The following is a 15758-nucleotide window of genomic DNA, read 5'->3' as shown; positions in this document are numbered from 1 at the left end:
TTGGGTTTGAGTCCCAGCTCACCGTTTTAGCTGGGCTTCATACCCTTGGCATAAGACTTAAAGTGAGCTAAACTCACAACCCCGAGATCAACCACTGATTCTAATCAATGAGAAGCTAGTTGAATGAGAATGAGAATGAGAATGAGAATCAGTGGTTTTCAAGCTTGAGCCTACATCAGAATCATCTGGATGGCTTGTTAAAATTGATTTTTCATATAGAGGTTTCAGATACAGTAGGTCTGAGCTGGAGCTCAAGAGCTTGCATTTCTAATGAGTTCCCAAGTACTGCTGCCACTGGTCTGCTGGGGAACATCGTGAGAATCACTTTCTTAGAGAATTCTGGTAGGTCTATCAGCATCCAAAAATTGCATGCAAGTCAAGTTTCACCAAAGCCCAAACAGGGACAGAGCTGCCACATTTAGGATGCTGTACCATTTCCCCAATTCTTCCACTTTCCTATCCCTCATCTTATGTCAGGGACACACCCAATGAGCGTTGGAAAGAAGCTTTAAGTGATACACCAGTGGGTGAGTTTCGAATAGCTAACTGCATTTCAGGATGGTGATATACCAATGCTGGAACTCTCTACCCCCAGGGAAAGTGGTGAGGCATGTCGGCATCTCAAGCTAGGGGAAAAGAGGAGCCCTGAAGGGAAATGGAAAAGCTGCAAAACTCAGAAGACTCGAATTGCAAGTAATTACTTTGGTGCTCTTGAGGATTCCCATTTTGGGATGGGGGAGGCAGGAAAACAACTGGGCTGTGAGTAAAGAGACACCACATCATCCAACTTGTTCTTTATCCATGAGAAACGCTGGAGACTTCCTGGGTGCCCTGGACACCACAGGCCCCAGCTGGGCAGTAGGAGGCATGGGAGGTAGGACATAGCCAACATGTGTAAAGCAGAGGGAAAGCCATGGGGTTTCTGGGGCAAGAGTGAAGGCGATTTGGGTACCTTTCGACCAAAATTTAAAACAGTATTAAGAATCTTCAAGAATCCAAGACCACCGGACAAAACAGGAGGCTCATTCATTAGAAGAACGAAAGGGGACCACGATCCTTCTGTCTAGGCCCTGACCACCACAAGAGGGCCAAGTCTTTGTTGGGGTGTGTGGGGGTGGGGGGGGTAGTGTTTACAATAGGTTTTTTTCTGGCCTCAGCTCTCCAGTGCCTGGGCCGACGAGTCAACTGTTGAAAAAGGCTGCTGGAGAGGAGGGCGGTGCAAGCCCACCCACCACCATCGCCAAGAGCCCCTGCAGCCATCGCTCCTAGATCCTGACCTCCTAATAAGGTGAAGGAAGCGGACAGCGAAGGCAGTGCCAGCACGGCCCTCGAGAAAAGCCCTCCATCGAGGCCCTGCTACCAATCTACATCTTACTCTATGGCTGATGTTGAACACAGTCCCATCTCCTATTAGGACTCGGCTTTAAATCTCTGCACAAGGACACACACACAACACACACACACACACACAAAATCACATCTAGTTTTATAGGCATTTAATAGTTTACCAATTGGTACAATAGGATTTTTTAATATGCAGAAAACATGAATAAATTTTGTTTTACACAGTCTGAGAGCAACAAATCTTACTGTAAAACACAAGAGCAATATTATATACATTCCTTTACTGATTTTTTTTTTAAATTGTGTCAATAACTTGTTAACTCTTACTGTTTTCTCCAATCACCACCACCTCTGCAACATTCATATGAAATCAATGCTTGCCTTCATGTCAGTGTCAGGATCAACATCTAACCTGAAGATTTTGTGTTTGTTTCTATCATCTTCAGAGTGAGCTTTAGGGATGCCTGCAGGATAGGCAGGACAAGAAAGCAGCTACTTACATGATATAGTGGAAAGATAAAAAGGCCAGTTCAGTCCAGTCGTGACTTGTAAATCCAGCTTGCCCTCCCCCCACCCTACAGAAAACAAAACAAAAAACAAAAACCCAAAACCTTTTTCACCGATTTTGTACATGTCGCTTCTCTACCAGGAGATTCTTCTTTGCATCATCTAGATTAATTAACACATTGGACTTATATACAGCTGGACAGAAAGAGTAACCATTTTAAGTGCCTTTTCCTTCAACAATTTTAATTTCAGTTGCTTAAGGATTATCAAGCCACCACTGTCAACAAAACAAAATATCCTTTACTTTTAAATAGTTTTTCTTTAAATAAATTTAAAAGAAAACTATTTAATGAGTGATTTGACCTGGAAGTTCACACAGAAACAGGAAGAGGCAAACAGGAGAGCAGGGCACTGACAGTAAGGAGACTGGGCTTGGTGATCTAGAGCCAAAGCTTCCAAAGACTACAGCGAGCGCTCCACAGCCTGGACGACTTGCTAACACTAGTGATTTTTAGAGCAGTGCTCTGGGCACACCATTGGTCACACCACACATAGACAAAACAGGACGATCTTAGTCTCCTAAAGTGCAAGATGCCATGTCAAAAAGCAACTATTCTCCAAGCAATGTCTACACCACAGTTTCCGTGGCTTGCACGTTCAAGAGTGCAGCTAGGACTCCTTGGGCACATTATTAAGGGTGGCACTGGAATGTCTGTTTTCACACACACAAAGTCAAATAATCATCTGAGGATACAATTCTACCAGCTTTTTATTTCTTAAATAAGTGGCCAATTTGATTGAGAAAGTGACAAAGCAGCAGTGAACCTCTAAACCAATTCATAAATTCCTCCACTTACAATCCAAACCAGTAACCTCATCATTGTACTTATCCCAGGCAAGGCACAGGGTCAGACAGCAGACAGAGAAAACGGAGGCAACAGGAAGAAAGGGCATCAACAGGGCAGTGTCAAACAACAGTGCAGGAAACCGCGCACCTCCGACTCCGGACTGTGGATGGATCGCTCTCCCCCACCCCCTTCATTATTCAAACAGGGCTCGTTACATTTGGATCCAGTTGAGGACCATCCCTGAGATTCAGTGTTTGCTGCTTCTTAAACGGAGGATGTCTGGTAGCTCATCTAAGCAGCAGGCTGTGGCAGTCTCCCAAGTAAGGATAACTTTGTTTACAGAGTAATATTGTTTCTCCTCCTTTGTCAACGAAGTCACTGTATCCTGCAGGGGGGAAAACCCAGCGGACAGCAGCTTTGTTAGCTTTGTTTCCTCCTACATTGGTACCATTTTTTCCTTTATTGTTCATATCTATGAGTGATTTCTAGATGTTGTGGCTTACCCTTAAACAATTCGTGTTGCTACATGCTAAAAATGAATTAAAATACAAGACATTTATACATGTACAAATGTTAAGATGCACCATTTCTATGTATTTATATTTCTTAAAATAGGACAGGAAATAGCAGCAAACGAGAACAAAGGTATCTTCCATAGCTTTTGTAGAAAACTCCAGTCAGAACAGCTAAAGGGAAACAAAATAAGACTTCTGAGTGTGAGCAGGGTTGTGAGGCAATATTGTCCTGAAAGTTATTCTACTGTATTTAAGGAATTAGCTTAAGTTGTAATTTTTGTCTTCAAAAATAGCCATTAGTTCTCAAAACACTTTTCCTTCCAGAGACGTCGCTCAGGAGTTATTAAAAACAAAGCAAACAAACAAAAAGACACAAGTTAGACATAAAGCTGCTTCTAGTAAACATTAAGGCCTAGTCTCTGTGTGTGTATCTAGAGGATACTAACTCTAACCCTTTGTCTTTTTCAGGAACCAAATTTCCATTAAATACTAAAAGGGACACTTAAAAAAACCATATATTATGCAAATGAATAAAATGCAATTCAGAGTAAGTTTCTTTGTTAAACTTTGTTATTTCTTTGTTAACTTTTCAAATGACCTTAAAAAAAAAAAGCTGTTGGTTAGCTAAGCAATAGAATTATTTATTTAATAATCTGCAATGAAATATTGTTTCCAAAGTCATAGATAAAAATTCTCTTAAACCTACTTGTCGTAACTTTGGATCACAATATACATCAGGCTGTGTAAAATGCTGAACAGCCAAACTGTGGGGGAGGGGTGTGTGTGTGTGATTTTCCTTTTAACTGGGAAAAATTCCCACAGAGTCAGACCTAGTTTTCAGAAGCATTAGGATCAAAAAGGGCTTGTTCTAAAGCATGGTATTCCACAGCAAAATTTATTCTACTTGTATGTTTTAGCACTTCTTCAAAAACCCAGGACCCAAAGACATGGAGGTTGTATGTGTGTGATATACATATACAGACTTATCCACTTATAGATAGGCCCATATAAACATTTATATATAAACAAAAGGTGAAAACACAGTACATTTTTATGCATGCTCCATTAAACCCTGTCTTTTTTTTTTAACGTGTAAGTTAAATACAATTCAAATCGGTATCAGATTCATGTTGAAAAACAAACTGCTGTTATTTCTCCCACTTCTTTAAAATGGGCAAACATAACCTTTTCAATATCTGTCATCATGTAATGCACATTGCACATCCCTAAAAAACATCAAAACAAATAGTGATTTGTACCATGACACACTCAATGGGAATTAAATTCTACTTGGAAGTCACATCACTATACAGTCTAATAGTATGGAGAATACAACTAGAAGTGTGTCTAGTGTGAAAAATAGAAGCTTAGAGTATTACAGTGTTTTGTTAACCTGTTTACAAAGCATTAAAACCCAAATGAAATAAATGATTTGCTATTAGCTGCTGAGATTTTTCTTATTTGAGATTTACAGTCATTTTCTTACATAAATATACCACTAGCCTCTGCTTGATAGGCTGCCAAAACAAATGTATCCTATTGATTTGGCAAATGTGTCATGACAAAAATTCCAATGTGTAATCCCCATTAATTACATAGATGGTTCAGAAGATTTTGAATTGTAGCCTTATCATCTAACATCCTTAAAGATTTATTAAGCACACTTAAGTGATGTTACATAGATACACATTTCAGAAAAAGCCCTAATAATCACCACTTTTCCCCAAATGAGGCCATCAAGTCAGGCACCAACAGAGAGCAGAAAGAAAAACAGGAATTAATAATCCAACATAAAATGACACTGTCAACTATTCAGTTTAGTGCCCTAAGTTCAATTTATTCAACTTCTGCCTTCTTAGGCCTGGTGTGACCAATGCCAGCCCAGGTTTTTAAACCCTATGTACTTCTAGACAACGTATGTAAATTTACAGTATACAATTTGGATTCACCATGCATGAATACTTTGTGTGTAACATTTAATAAGCTCAATCTACATCCAGAATAATTTACATGAAAGGACAATATTTATTTAAACAGAGCTCAATGGGGTAACCATGGTATCATCAGAGTGCATCCAGAGGAAAAATGGGAGGAGGGGCCAAATGAGACTCAATCAACGGCACTCCCACACCTTTACTGTTTGATCTACACTGCCAGTAACCACATATGGTGCCGTCTTATGGAAATCTGAAAGAAAAAGAAAAGGCTTATTTTAAATCCAGATAAAATTTTTAACAAGCCACAAAATAAGCAAGTCCAAGTGCCAGGGATACTCATTTTTTTCTATATACACCCACACACCCATCCCTGGTTTAGGGAAGCTGAGATGTAATGATTAAGTCCTATGTTAACATTTCAATAAAAATCCCTCCCCCATTAACACCCACCCCAACTAAATCTGAATAAACACTCAAATCTAACAACAAGGGTAGCCTCAATGTATCTACTTACTTAAATTACTATGTTTCTGGCTTAGTACTAAATGCTTTATATTCATATTTAATTTCTGTAACAATCCTATGAGATCGGCATTAGTTTTATTTTTATCATTAGATCCATCAAACACTAGGTGTATTATATTTTACTGTATTCACTATTTTAATTCTAGATTCAGGTCCAGATAATTCTGAGGATATTTATTAAACTTAAATATGATTCTGTGAGTTCCCAGTACATGGTAGTATATACCTGCCAGAGGAGAAAAAGGCTGAGTAAAATTTACTTTGAGAAACTTACAAACTAGTAGGGGAGAAAAATTACCCATCAGAGTGGTTAGTAAGCATCCTCTTCACAATCCTAGTTTCCAAAACCAATGTTGTGCATGGAGAAAGTAATTTTTTTATTATAAGGCTGATGATGGAGAGAGAGAGTTAAGGAAAGGAGAATTTAAAACAAATGATAGGAATCCACAAAGTTTTTAAACTGTCTTCTCTAGTCTGTCCTGAAAGCACACAGTCATTTCTTACCTGGAAAATTCCACACGATTACATAAAACTGTTTATGCCTGGCACTCCAAAACCTAATTGCTTAGAAACCTCATTACTCGTACATACCCAAGGAGGTAACAAAGTGTTCATGCGCATTGAGGGTCTTCATGCATCGCTTGTTCTTGTAATCCCACACACGTAGGGTCTTGTCATCAGCACAACTCAAAATAAACTTCCCCCCAGAATGGAACAGAACTCCACGTACCCAGTTATCATGACCCACCTTAAAAACAAAAAGGTATTTGACTTAATAAAGGGATAAAGTATATAAATAGCACCTAGAAAAATAGTAAGTCATTACTCAAAGTGCAATAAAAAATGTCAATGTCAAAAAAGAGCCATTGGGATAATTGGAGAAATTGTGAATATGTAGTATTAATGTCAAATTTCTTTTCTTTTTTCTAAAATCATTTTCTTAAAGTAATCTCTATACCCAATGTGGGGCTTGAACTCATGACCCTGAGATCAAGAGTCACATGCTCTACCAACTGAGCCAGCCAGGCACCCCAATGGTAAGTTTCTTGAGTATGATTATTTTATTGTGGTTATACAGAATACCTTTATTTTTAGGAGATAAAATTGTCATGGTATCTACAAGTAACTCTCAAATTGTTCAGCAAAATGTACACACACACCCACACACACACACACACACACACACACAGGAAAATGTTGGCAACTGGTGACTCTAAGTGACGGGTACACAGGTATTTACTGCGTATCCCTCCATCCACTCATCTATCTACATCCCCTAACCCAGCAGTTCCAGTTCTTGCTATTTACCCTAAGAAATAATTAAGAATGGCCCAGAGATTTATTTAACAAAGATGTTCATCAAAGCACTGTATGTAATCAGTAATAAAATATCTAACAACACGAGCAGTGTCACATACCTCCTAAATTAAAGGTTTGCTACAAAGCAATATGTACAATATGATTATCATTTATATATAAAAATCCCCACCATATTAATCTACATAGAAATTAATGAAAACAGCTTAGAACTGCACAGTCCAACAGGGTAGCCATTTAGTCACATGTAGATTTTTTTTTTTTTAAGATTTTATTTATTTGAGAGAGAGAGCATGAGAGTGGAGTGAGGGGCAGAGGGAGAAGCAGGCTCCCCGCTGAGCAGGGAGCCTGATGCGGGGCTCGATCCCAGGACCCTGAGATCACGACCTGAGCCGAAGGCAGACGCTCAACCGCCTGAGCCACCCAGGCACCCCAATGTTAGTTTATATTTAAAAAGCTACATGTGAGGGGCACAGGTCTGCCTACTTGTGCTCTTTCTCTGTCAAATAAATAAAAATCTTAAAAAAAAATAAACAAATAATACTATCAGCAATTCAGTCCTTCAGTCTCACTAGCCACAACACTGGATAGTATAGATATAGAACATCATCACAGAAAGTTCTACTGGGCAGCCCTAGACTAGAAAATATACTTGGTAGGTATTATTATGAGTGATATAAGGGTGATTTTTATTTTCTTTTAGCTTTTCTGTATATTTCTAATTTTTCTACAGTGTAAATAACCATATTGCTTTTGTAAAAGAACTAAAAAAAAAGGGAGTTAATTAAAAAAAAAAAAAAAAGATGACCAAGGTGACATATCCTTTGCCTTGACCCTTATTTAAAATACTTTGTTCTAGGGGTGCGTGGGTGGCTCAACTGGTTAAGCGTCTGCCTTCGACTCAGGTCATGATCTCAGGGTCCTGGGATCGAGCCCTGCATCGGGCTCTCTGCTCAGTGGGGAATCTGCTTCTCCCTCTCCCTTCTGCCCTCCCACCCCTGGCTTGTGTATGCGCGCTCTCTCTCAGATAAAATCTTTTTTTTTTTTTTTAAAGATTTTATTTATTTATTTGAGAGAGAGAGAGAATGAGAGATAGAAAGCACGAGAGGGAAGAGGGTCAGAGGGAGAAGCAGACTCCCTGCTGAGCAGGAAGCCCGACGTGGGACTTGATCCCGAGACTCCAGGATCATGACCTGAGCCGAAGGCAATTGTTTAACCAACTGAGCCACCCAGGCGCCCTCTCTCAGATAAAATCTTAAGAATTAAAAAAAAAAACCTGTTCTATTATAGTGACCTATAAAAGTCACCAATCACTAGACGTAGAAGCTTCAACAAAAGTTAAATCACATTTCCGTGGCTACACCAAAATAAAGCAGTAAAAAGTACCCTCCTTCAGCTGAAAAAATAGGAGCCAGAAACCTCTGGGGAAATTAAGGTGACCTGTGTTATTACAGGAGAGCAGAGCACATGCTTTTCTTTCTTTTTTAAAAGATTTTCTTTTCTTTTTTTAAGATTTTATTTATTTATTTATTAGAGAGCGAGCGAGAGAGAAACAGCATGAGAGGGGGGACAGTAAGAGGGAGAAGCAGGCTCCCTGCTGAGCCGGGAGCCCAATGCGGGGCTTGATCCCAGGACTCCGGGATCATGACCTGAGCCGAAGGCAGTCGCTTAACCAACTGAGCCACCCAGGTGCCCTAAAAGATTTTATTTTTGAGGACTCTCTATACCCAACATAGGGCCCAAACTCACAACCCTGAGATCAGGAGCCTCCACACACCACTGACTAAGCCAGCCAGGTGCCCCATACACACTTTATGATTTTAAGTGTAGATCATCTTATTTTTTATTCTGTTTAATTTTTTTAAAAGATTTCATTTATTTGACAGAGAGAGACACAGCGAGAGAGGGAACACAAGCAGGGGGAGCGGGAGAGGGAGAAGCAGGCTTCCTGCTGAGCAGGGAGCCCAATTTCTTTTTGTTTGTTTTTTTAAAGTAGGCTCCATGCCTAGCATGGAGCCCAACGTGGGGCTTGAACTCACGACCCTGAGGGTCAAGACCTAGGTTGAAATCAAGAGTCAGACACTTAACCAACTAAGCCACCCAAGTGCCAATTCTTAATGATACTTCCGAAGTGTCTACCATATCCTACAGAGAGACAATCACTTCAAGGTATGGTTAAGAAATCTCTAAAACAGGGGCGCCTGGGTGGCTCAGTTGGTTAAGCGACTGCCTTCGGCTCAGGTCATGATCCTGGAGTCCCGGGATCGAGTCCCACATCGGGCTTCCTGCTCAGTAGGGAGTCTGCTTCTCCCTCTGACCCTCTTCCTTTTCGCGCTTTCTATCTCTCATTCTCTCTCTCTCAAATAAATAAATAAAATCTTAAAAAAAAAAAGAAATCTCTAAAACAAACATGGATGCCAAATTACAAAAAACTGCTACTGAATTAATACCCAGATTCCCTCAGAACTTCCTTGGGCAAATAAGAATGTCCACAATGCTGTACTATATATCCTTTTTTTTTTTTTAAGATTTTATTTATTTGTGAGAAAGCACAAGCAGGGTGAAGATGTAGAGTGAGGGAGAAACAGATTCCCCACTGAGCAGGGAACCCGCTGTGGGACTTGTCCTAGGATCATGACCTGAGCTGAAGGCAGACGCTTAACTGACTGAGCCACCCATGTGTGGCTCAGTCAGTTAAGCGTTTATATATCCTAATATATAAATCCTCATTTATATATCCTAATACCAAATTCTAGGTGCTCCTAAAATGAAGTAACATTTTTTTATTTTTAAAGATTTTATTTATTTGACAGAGAGAGACACAGCGAGAGAGGGAACACAAGCAGGGGGAGTGGGAGAGGGAGAAGCAGGCTTCCCACTGAGCAGGGAGCCCGATGTGGGGCTCGATCCCAGGACTCTGGGACCATGACCTGAGCCAAAGGTGAATGCTTAATAACTGAGCCACCCAGGTGCCCCTGAAATAACATTTCTAAGTCATAAAGCTAGGTAACAACATTAACATCAGAATGGTAAAATAAACCAAATAAAGTGGACCATGTGAACAAGTAGATAATAGTTAAAAGGTTTCATATTAAAATTAAACACAGTGAAATACAGAAACAGTTTAAAAAATGAACAAGTCTAGGGGCGCCTGGGTGGCTCAGTTGGTTAAGTGCCTGCCTTCGGCTCAGATCATGATCTTGGGATCCAGGGATAGAGCCCCATGACAGGCTTCCTGCTCAGCAGGGAGTCTACTTCTCCCTCCCCCATCTGCCCCTCCCCCAACTTGCGCGCACACACGCGCGCTCTCTCTCTTAAAAAAAAAAAGTCTATAATAATACTGTTTATCTCGCATAGGAGATATATAATTTTTAAAGATACAGTGAGCTAGGATCTCCCTCCTGGCATTAACTGGCTTTGTAGATCCTTTATATAAACATGACATTCTACAGCAATAATTTTCTTATCACTCTAACAATGGAATTAAAAAAGTTTAAGAAAAAATGTCTTTACAAGAAGTTCTTTTATTTTTATTTATTTTTTTTAAAGATTTTATTTATTTATTTGAGAGAGACTGAGAGATAGAGCGCACGAGAGGGAAGAGGGTCAGAGGGAGAAGCAGACTCCCTGCTGAGCAGGGAGCCCGATGTGGGACTCGATCCCGGGACTCCAGTATCATGACCTGAGCCGAAGGCAGTCGCTTAACCAACTGAGCCACCCCGGCGCCCAAGAAGTTCTTTTAAAGCCTACAAAAATTCAGATTATTTAATAAGATATCACAAGGCATCTAACCCAAAAAGGTTTAAACCTAGTTAAGACGCAAAAGAAGCAGTAAGATTATGCAAACTTACTAGGGTCATAAGGCACATGCCAGTACTGACGTCCCACATCTTAATAGTCTTGTCTCTGGATCCAGACAGTAAGAATGGCCCAGGCTTGCCACTTTTTTTAGTCTATAAAAAACATACAAATATTAAGTTTCCCATGTAAGAAGTTAGGTGAGGACTTTAAATGACTTTTAGCAATGATCTATATTTCCAATTTTTATAAAAATGCAATTTGGGGGGACAAATATTGTACATGTTTATTACACAATCTGATGTTCTGAGATACATACATATTGTAAAATGATCATCATAGTCAGGTTAATTAATATAGCCATCACCTTGTATAAACATTCCCACCCCCCCCTTTAGGTAGTGAGAATACATTTTTTTTTAAGCTGGTAAGAATACTTAAGATCTACCCTCTTAGCAAATTTCAAGTATATGACACAGTATTGTTAACTGTAGTCACCATGCTATACAATTAGATCTCTAGGACTTAGTCTTCATAATTTTCTCTATTGAAATACATAGGTCTTTTGACATACGCAGGCTGTTACACAGGAAGGACCCAGATAACATAAAAACAGAATATCTCCACTAAGATTAAGATTCAGTTTCTAATAATACTAATGGGATGATAAATTTACTGTTCAAGACTTCTGTAATCAAGAAAAATTTAAAACTATGTAATTAGGTCTATATAAAATCCAGCCAGAATCAAATTTATGACATGGTAAGTAACCACCACCAGAGGGCAGTAAAAAGAATTTGAAAAGGCAACCAGTCAGCCAAAATCTAAAGTTACTATAGAAGCCTCATTTTGGAAAAACAGTTTTGGGGCGGGGGGGGGGGGGAGATGGGGACTTTGGGGGAAGATTCTCCTCCTTCATTAAAATGTAATTTAAAAATATCCACAATAGAGGGAAACAAGCTGTAAGTGACTCAATGACAGAGAACAAATAGGACTGATGTGATAGAGAACAAACAGGATTGATGAAGGGAGGTGGGTGGGGGATGGACTAGATGGGTGATGGGTATAAAGGAGGGCACTTGTGAAGAGCACTGGGTGTTGTATGTAAGTGATGAATCACTGAATTATACTCTAGAAACCAATACTGCACTGTATGTTAACTAACAAAAGCAAAAATCCCCAATAGGACTATATAAAAGACATGTGGTCAATTTTGGCTCATGCAATTTATTCAAAGAAATAATATTCTGTAACTTGTTTTTAAGTTATTAATCATAAAGACTAAAATCATGAAAAGTACAAATTAAGAACCATGAAGAAATATAATAAAACTCCAGACTAGAAAACCCAAAAGACTCCACCAAAAAATTGCTAGAACTGATAAGCAAATCAGTAAAGTCACAAATGTACAAAATCTGTATTTCTGTACAAAATCAATGTACAGAAATCTGTTGCATTCAATAATGAAGAAAGAGAAATTAAGAAAACAATCCCATTTATAAAGGCACCAAAAATAATAAGATACCAAAGAATAAACCTAATCAAAGAAGTGGAAGATCTGTACTCTGAAAACTATAAAGCACCGATGAAAGAAACTGAAGACAACACAAAAAATGGAAAGACGTTCCATGCTCATAGACTGGAAGAACAAATGTTGGTAATATGTCTATACTACCCAAAGCAATCTACACATTTAATGCAATCCCTATCAAAATACCAACAGCATTTTTTACAGAACAATCCTAAAATTGGTATGGAACCACAGAAAAGCCCAAATAGCCTGCTTCTCCCTCTCTCGCTGTGTCTCTCTGTCAAATAAATAAATAAAATCTCAAAATAAACAAATAAATAAATAAATAAAACTACCCTATGATCCAGTAATTGTACGACTGGGTATTTACCCAAAGAATTTAAAAAAAACCCTAATTCAAAAGGATGCATGCACCCTTATATTTATAGCAGCATTATTTACAATAGCCAAGACATGGAAGCAACTGAAGTGTCCATCAACTGATGAATGGCTAAAGACATGATACACACACATACAATAGAATATTATTCATCCCTAAAAAATGGGGGAAAAAATGAAATCTTGCTATTTGCAACAACACGGATGGAGTTAGAGAGTATAATGAAATAAAGTCAGAATATAAGTCAGAACACTATAATAAAGTAAGAGAAAGACAAATACCATATGATTTCACCCCCATGTGGAATTTAAGAAACAAAACAAACGAGCAAAGGGGAAAAAAAATGAGAAAGAAACAAACCAAGAAAACAGACTCTTAACTATAGAGAACAAACTGATGGTTACCAGAGGGGAGGAGGGTGGGAGGATGGGGGAAATAGGTGATGGGCATTAAGGAGTGCACCTGTGATGAGCACCAGGTGATTAAAATAAAAACTTAAAACAAACAACCAAATAAATAAAACTCCAGACTCAGTGCTTCTAGTGATCAAGAGTATCAAGAGGACTCCATATGAAATATTCTTTAAAATAAATATTTAAGGACTGAATTGTATTCCACCAGAAATTTTTAATAAAATAATTATGTTCATTAAAGGCAATTCTTCTAAAAGATAACTTTAACTTCTCCCATTAAGTTTTACTTTGCATAGGTATACTAACAATGACATTTCTGATAAATTTAATGACCACTTTTACTCTTCAGGAGAATCTACCATCCTCACCACAAGTCAAGGGTCAGCTGACAATAATCATCACTGGTTAAAAAATACAAATACTTCTGCAAGTTCAAAAGAGTAAAAAGTTTCAAGATCAGAATTTTGGGATGCAGATTCGTCAATGCGTTAACTGCCCTAAAACTGAGAATCAGAAAAGTTACCTAAGGTTCTGATATCATCAATAAAATCATGCAATGACACATAAATCACATACCTCAGATCCTGTTGCTTCAGAGATGGAAGAATATGAGCTTTCTGGAGCCCAGGAAATACATTCTACCACATGCTCATGTTCTCGAAGCTCAGCCTTACATTCCTTTGTTGCTACGACCCATACGCGCACAGTCTGATCATTGGAACAGCTGGCTATCAGAGTGCCGTCCTGATTTGGCCGCACCATACGTACCCATTCTCTGTGTCCTGTGAATGTCTTCACACAGTAGCTGTCGAAGTAAGTAATAATTTACACTGTGAATGGCAATTATTGGGCTACTTCCCAGAAGCAATATAAAACTAGCTATGCACTGGAATGAAGAGGCTGGCACCAAGTTAGAGTAATCACATGCAAGTCAACAGAATAAATGTACATTCACAGTTAATAAAAGATGGGGACAGGCTGGAAAATCAAACATCAATCAAAATGTGCTGACGGGAGTATCATTAAGGAGCTAACCAATCAACACATTCTAGAAGGTAAAATATAGAGAGAAATAAAATCTTCCAGAACTAAACACACACAATAAACCTAACAAAAATATTTATAGCCTTGTTGGGAAAAAGGCACACTCTACTAATCTGGGTAAAACTAGTAGTAGGTTAAGGTTTTATGATAACAATCATGTGCACAACCAAACTCAGCCTAATAAGGGAATACCTGCACAAATGTTATTTACGTTTTATTTCAACCCACAGAAAAGACCACAGAGAAATAAGCCACTGGGGGCGCCTGGGTGGCTCAGCCGGTTAAGCATCTGCCTTTGGCTCAGGTCATGATCCCAGCATCCTGGGATGGAGCCCTGCATTGTAGGGCTCCCTGCTCAGTGGGGAGCCTGCTTCTCCCTCTCCCCCTGCCCCCTGCCATGCACTCACGCGCTCTCTTTCTCACTCTGCACTCTCTCTCAAATAAATAAATAAAATCTTAAAAAAAAAAAAAATAAGCCATTGCATAGAAAATGGCTCTCAAGGACAGGGAAGTTATTTTATAATTTTCCTGTTCCTTTTTGGGAAACATATTTAGAGATTAAAATCTCGTTTTAAAGTATATAACACAACCAGCACCATGATCATTCTGGTTTAAAGTCAAAATAATTGGTTCAGAACACATTTTGGTTGTTTAATATCTCTTTAGCTGACACCTTTTCAACCAAACCTACTCACCCAGTTTGCACTTCCCACATTTTTATAGTTTTATCCCTTGAGGCAGACACTATATGATCTCCATTGGGCATGATGGCTACTGAAGAAACATTGTGGTCATGGCCTAAAACACATAACACAGCAACATATTAAGTGCTACATCACCAAGAGCAATTAAACCTCAGTTTACCATGAGATTTCAAATATCGCAGCAACTTTAAATATACTGGGCTTTATATAAATTTGATAAGAAACTTGGATTTACACACACGAGTTAAGGAATTAGCAACTTAATAAAACAATCCATAATGAATTAAGTAGCTAGCTCAATTTATGATTAAATTTCAACCTGTACAACTCTTTTAACATCACAAGTCATCAGTATCATCAGCATTTGAATATATTAATATGCTGAATGTTTATATATGAACACTAGAAACACAAAAATTTCCATGTTTTATATTCTAGGATACAGTATAGATTGGAAATAAGATTTACAAAGCTAAACAGAAAGAAGAAAAATGGAGATTTGGTTCCATATTTAAAATAATGGTTGAAAATTAAATGTCCTTGGGGGTAAAAATGCATTATTCTATATGCATTATTCACATTCCTAATTAGCTATTCTGTGTGGAAAATGCCCTAGAGGATCCTCATAAATATCATTATTTAAGAAATATACAATGGTTGGAAAGAACTCCTTCTTAAAAAATTGTTTAAATTTAAGTATAGTTGACACACATTACATTAGTCCCAGTTGTACAACACAGTGATTCGACAAGTTTATACACTATGCTATGTTCACTGCAAGTGTAGCTGCCATCTGCCACCATACACCAGTACAATACTGTTCACTCTATTCTATTCCTCATGCTGTGCCTTTTAGTCCCTTGATTTACTCATTCCATAACTGGAAGCCTTATCTC

At 38.6% G+C, this 15758-nt stretch overlaps 1 protein-coding gene across 1 annotated transcript in view; it reads right to left on the bottom strand.

Annotated features, from left to right (window-relative positions):
* Window positions 1-1479: 1479 nt before the first annotated feature.
* The window catches only part of PAFAH1B1 (platelet activating factor acetylhydrolase 1b regulatory subunit 1), an 82713-nt gene continuing 68434 nt past the window's right edge, over window positions 1480-15758 (bottom strand). The window contains exons 7-11 of the mRNA XM_028109063.2: window positions 14854-14956; window positions 13691-13919; window positions 10845-10946; window positions 6268-6424; window positions 1480-5401 (exon numbers count right to left, since the gene is read on the bottom strand). Coding sequence (XP_027964864.1) covers window positions 5328-5401; window positions 6268-6424; window positions 10845-10946; window positions 13691-13919; window positions 14854-14956 — 665 coding nt within the window. The 3' untranslated portion in view covers window positions 1480-5327. The remainder of the gene's footprint in view (window positions 5402-6267; window positions 6425-10844; window positions 10947-13690; window positions 13920-14853; window positions 14957-15758) is intronic.

Source organism: Eumetopias jubatus, unplaced genomic scaffold (genome assembly GCF_037043125.1).
Source record: "Eumetopias jubatus isolate StellerSeaLion01/CBP00866 unplaced genomic scaffold, mEumJub1_p1.0 scaffold_10, whole genome shotgun sequence".
In the NCBI taxonomy this organism is placed as follows: domain Eukaryota; kingdom Metazoa; phylum Chordata; class Mammalia; order Carnivora; family Otariidae; genus Eumetopias; species Eumetopias jubatus.
Note: the sequence above shows the minus strand (reverse complement) of the source record. Positions and strands in the feature narration are given on the sequence as shown.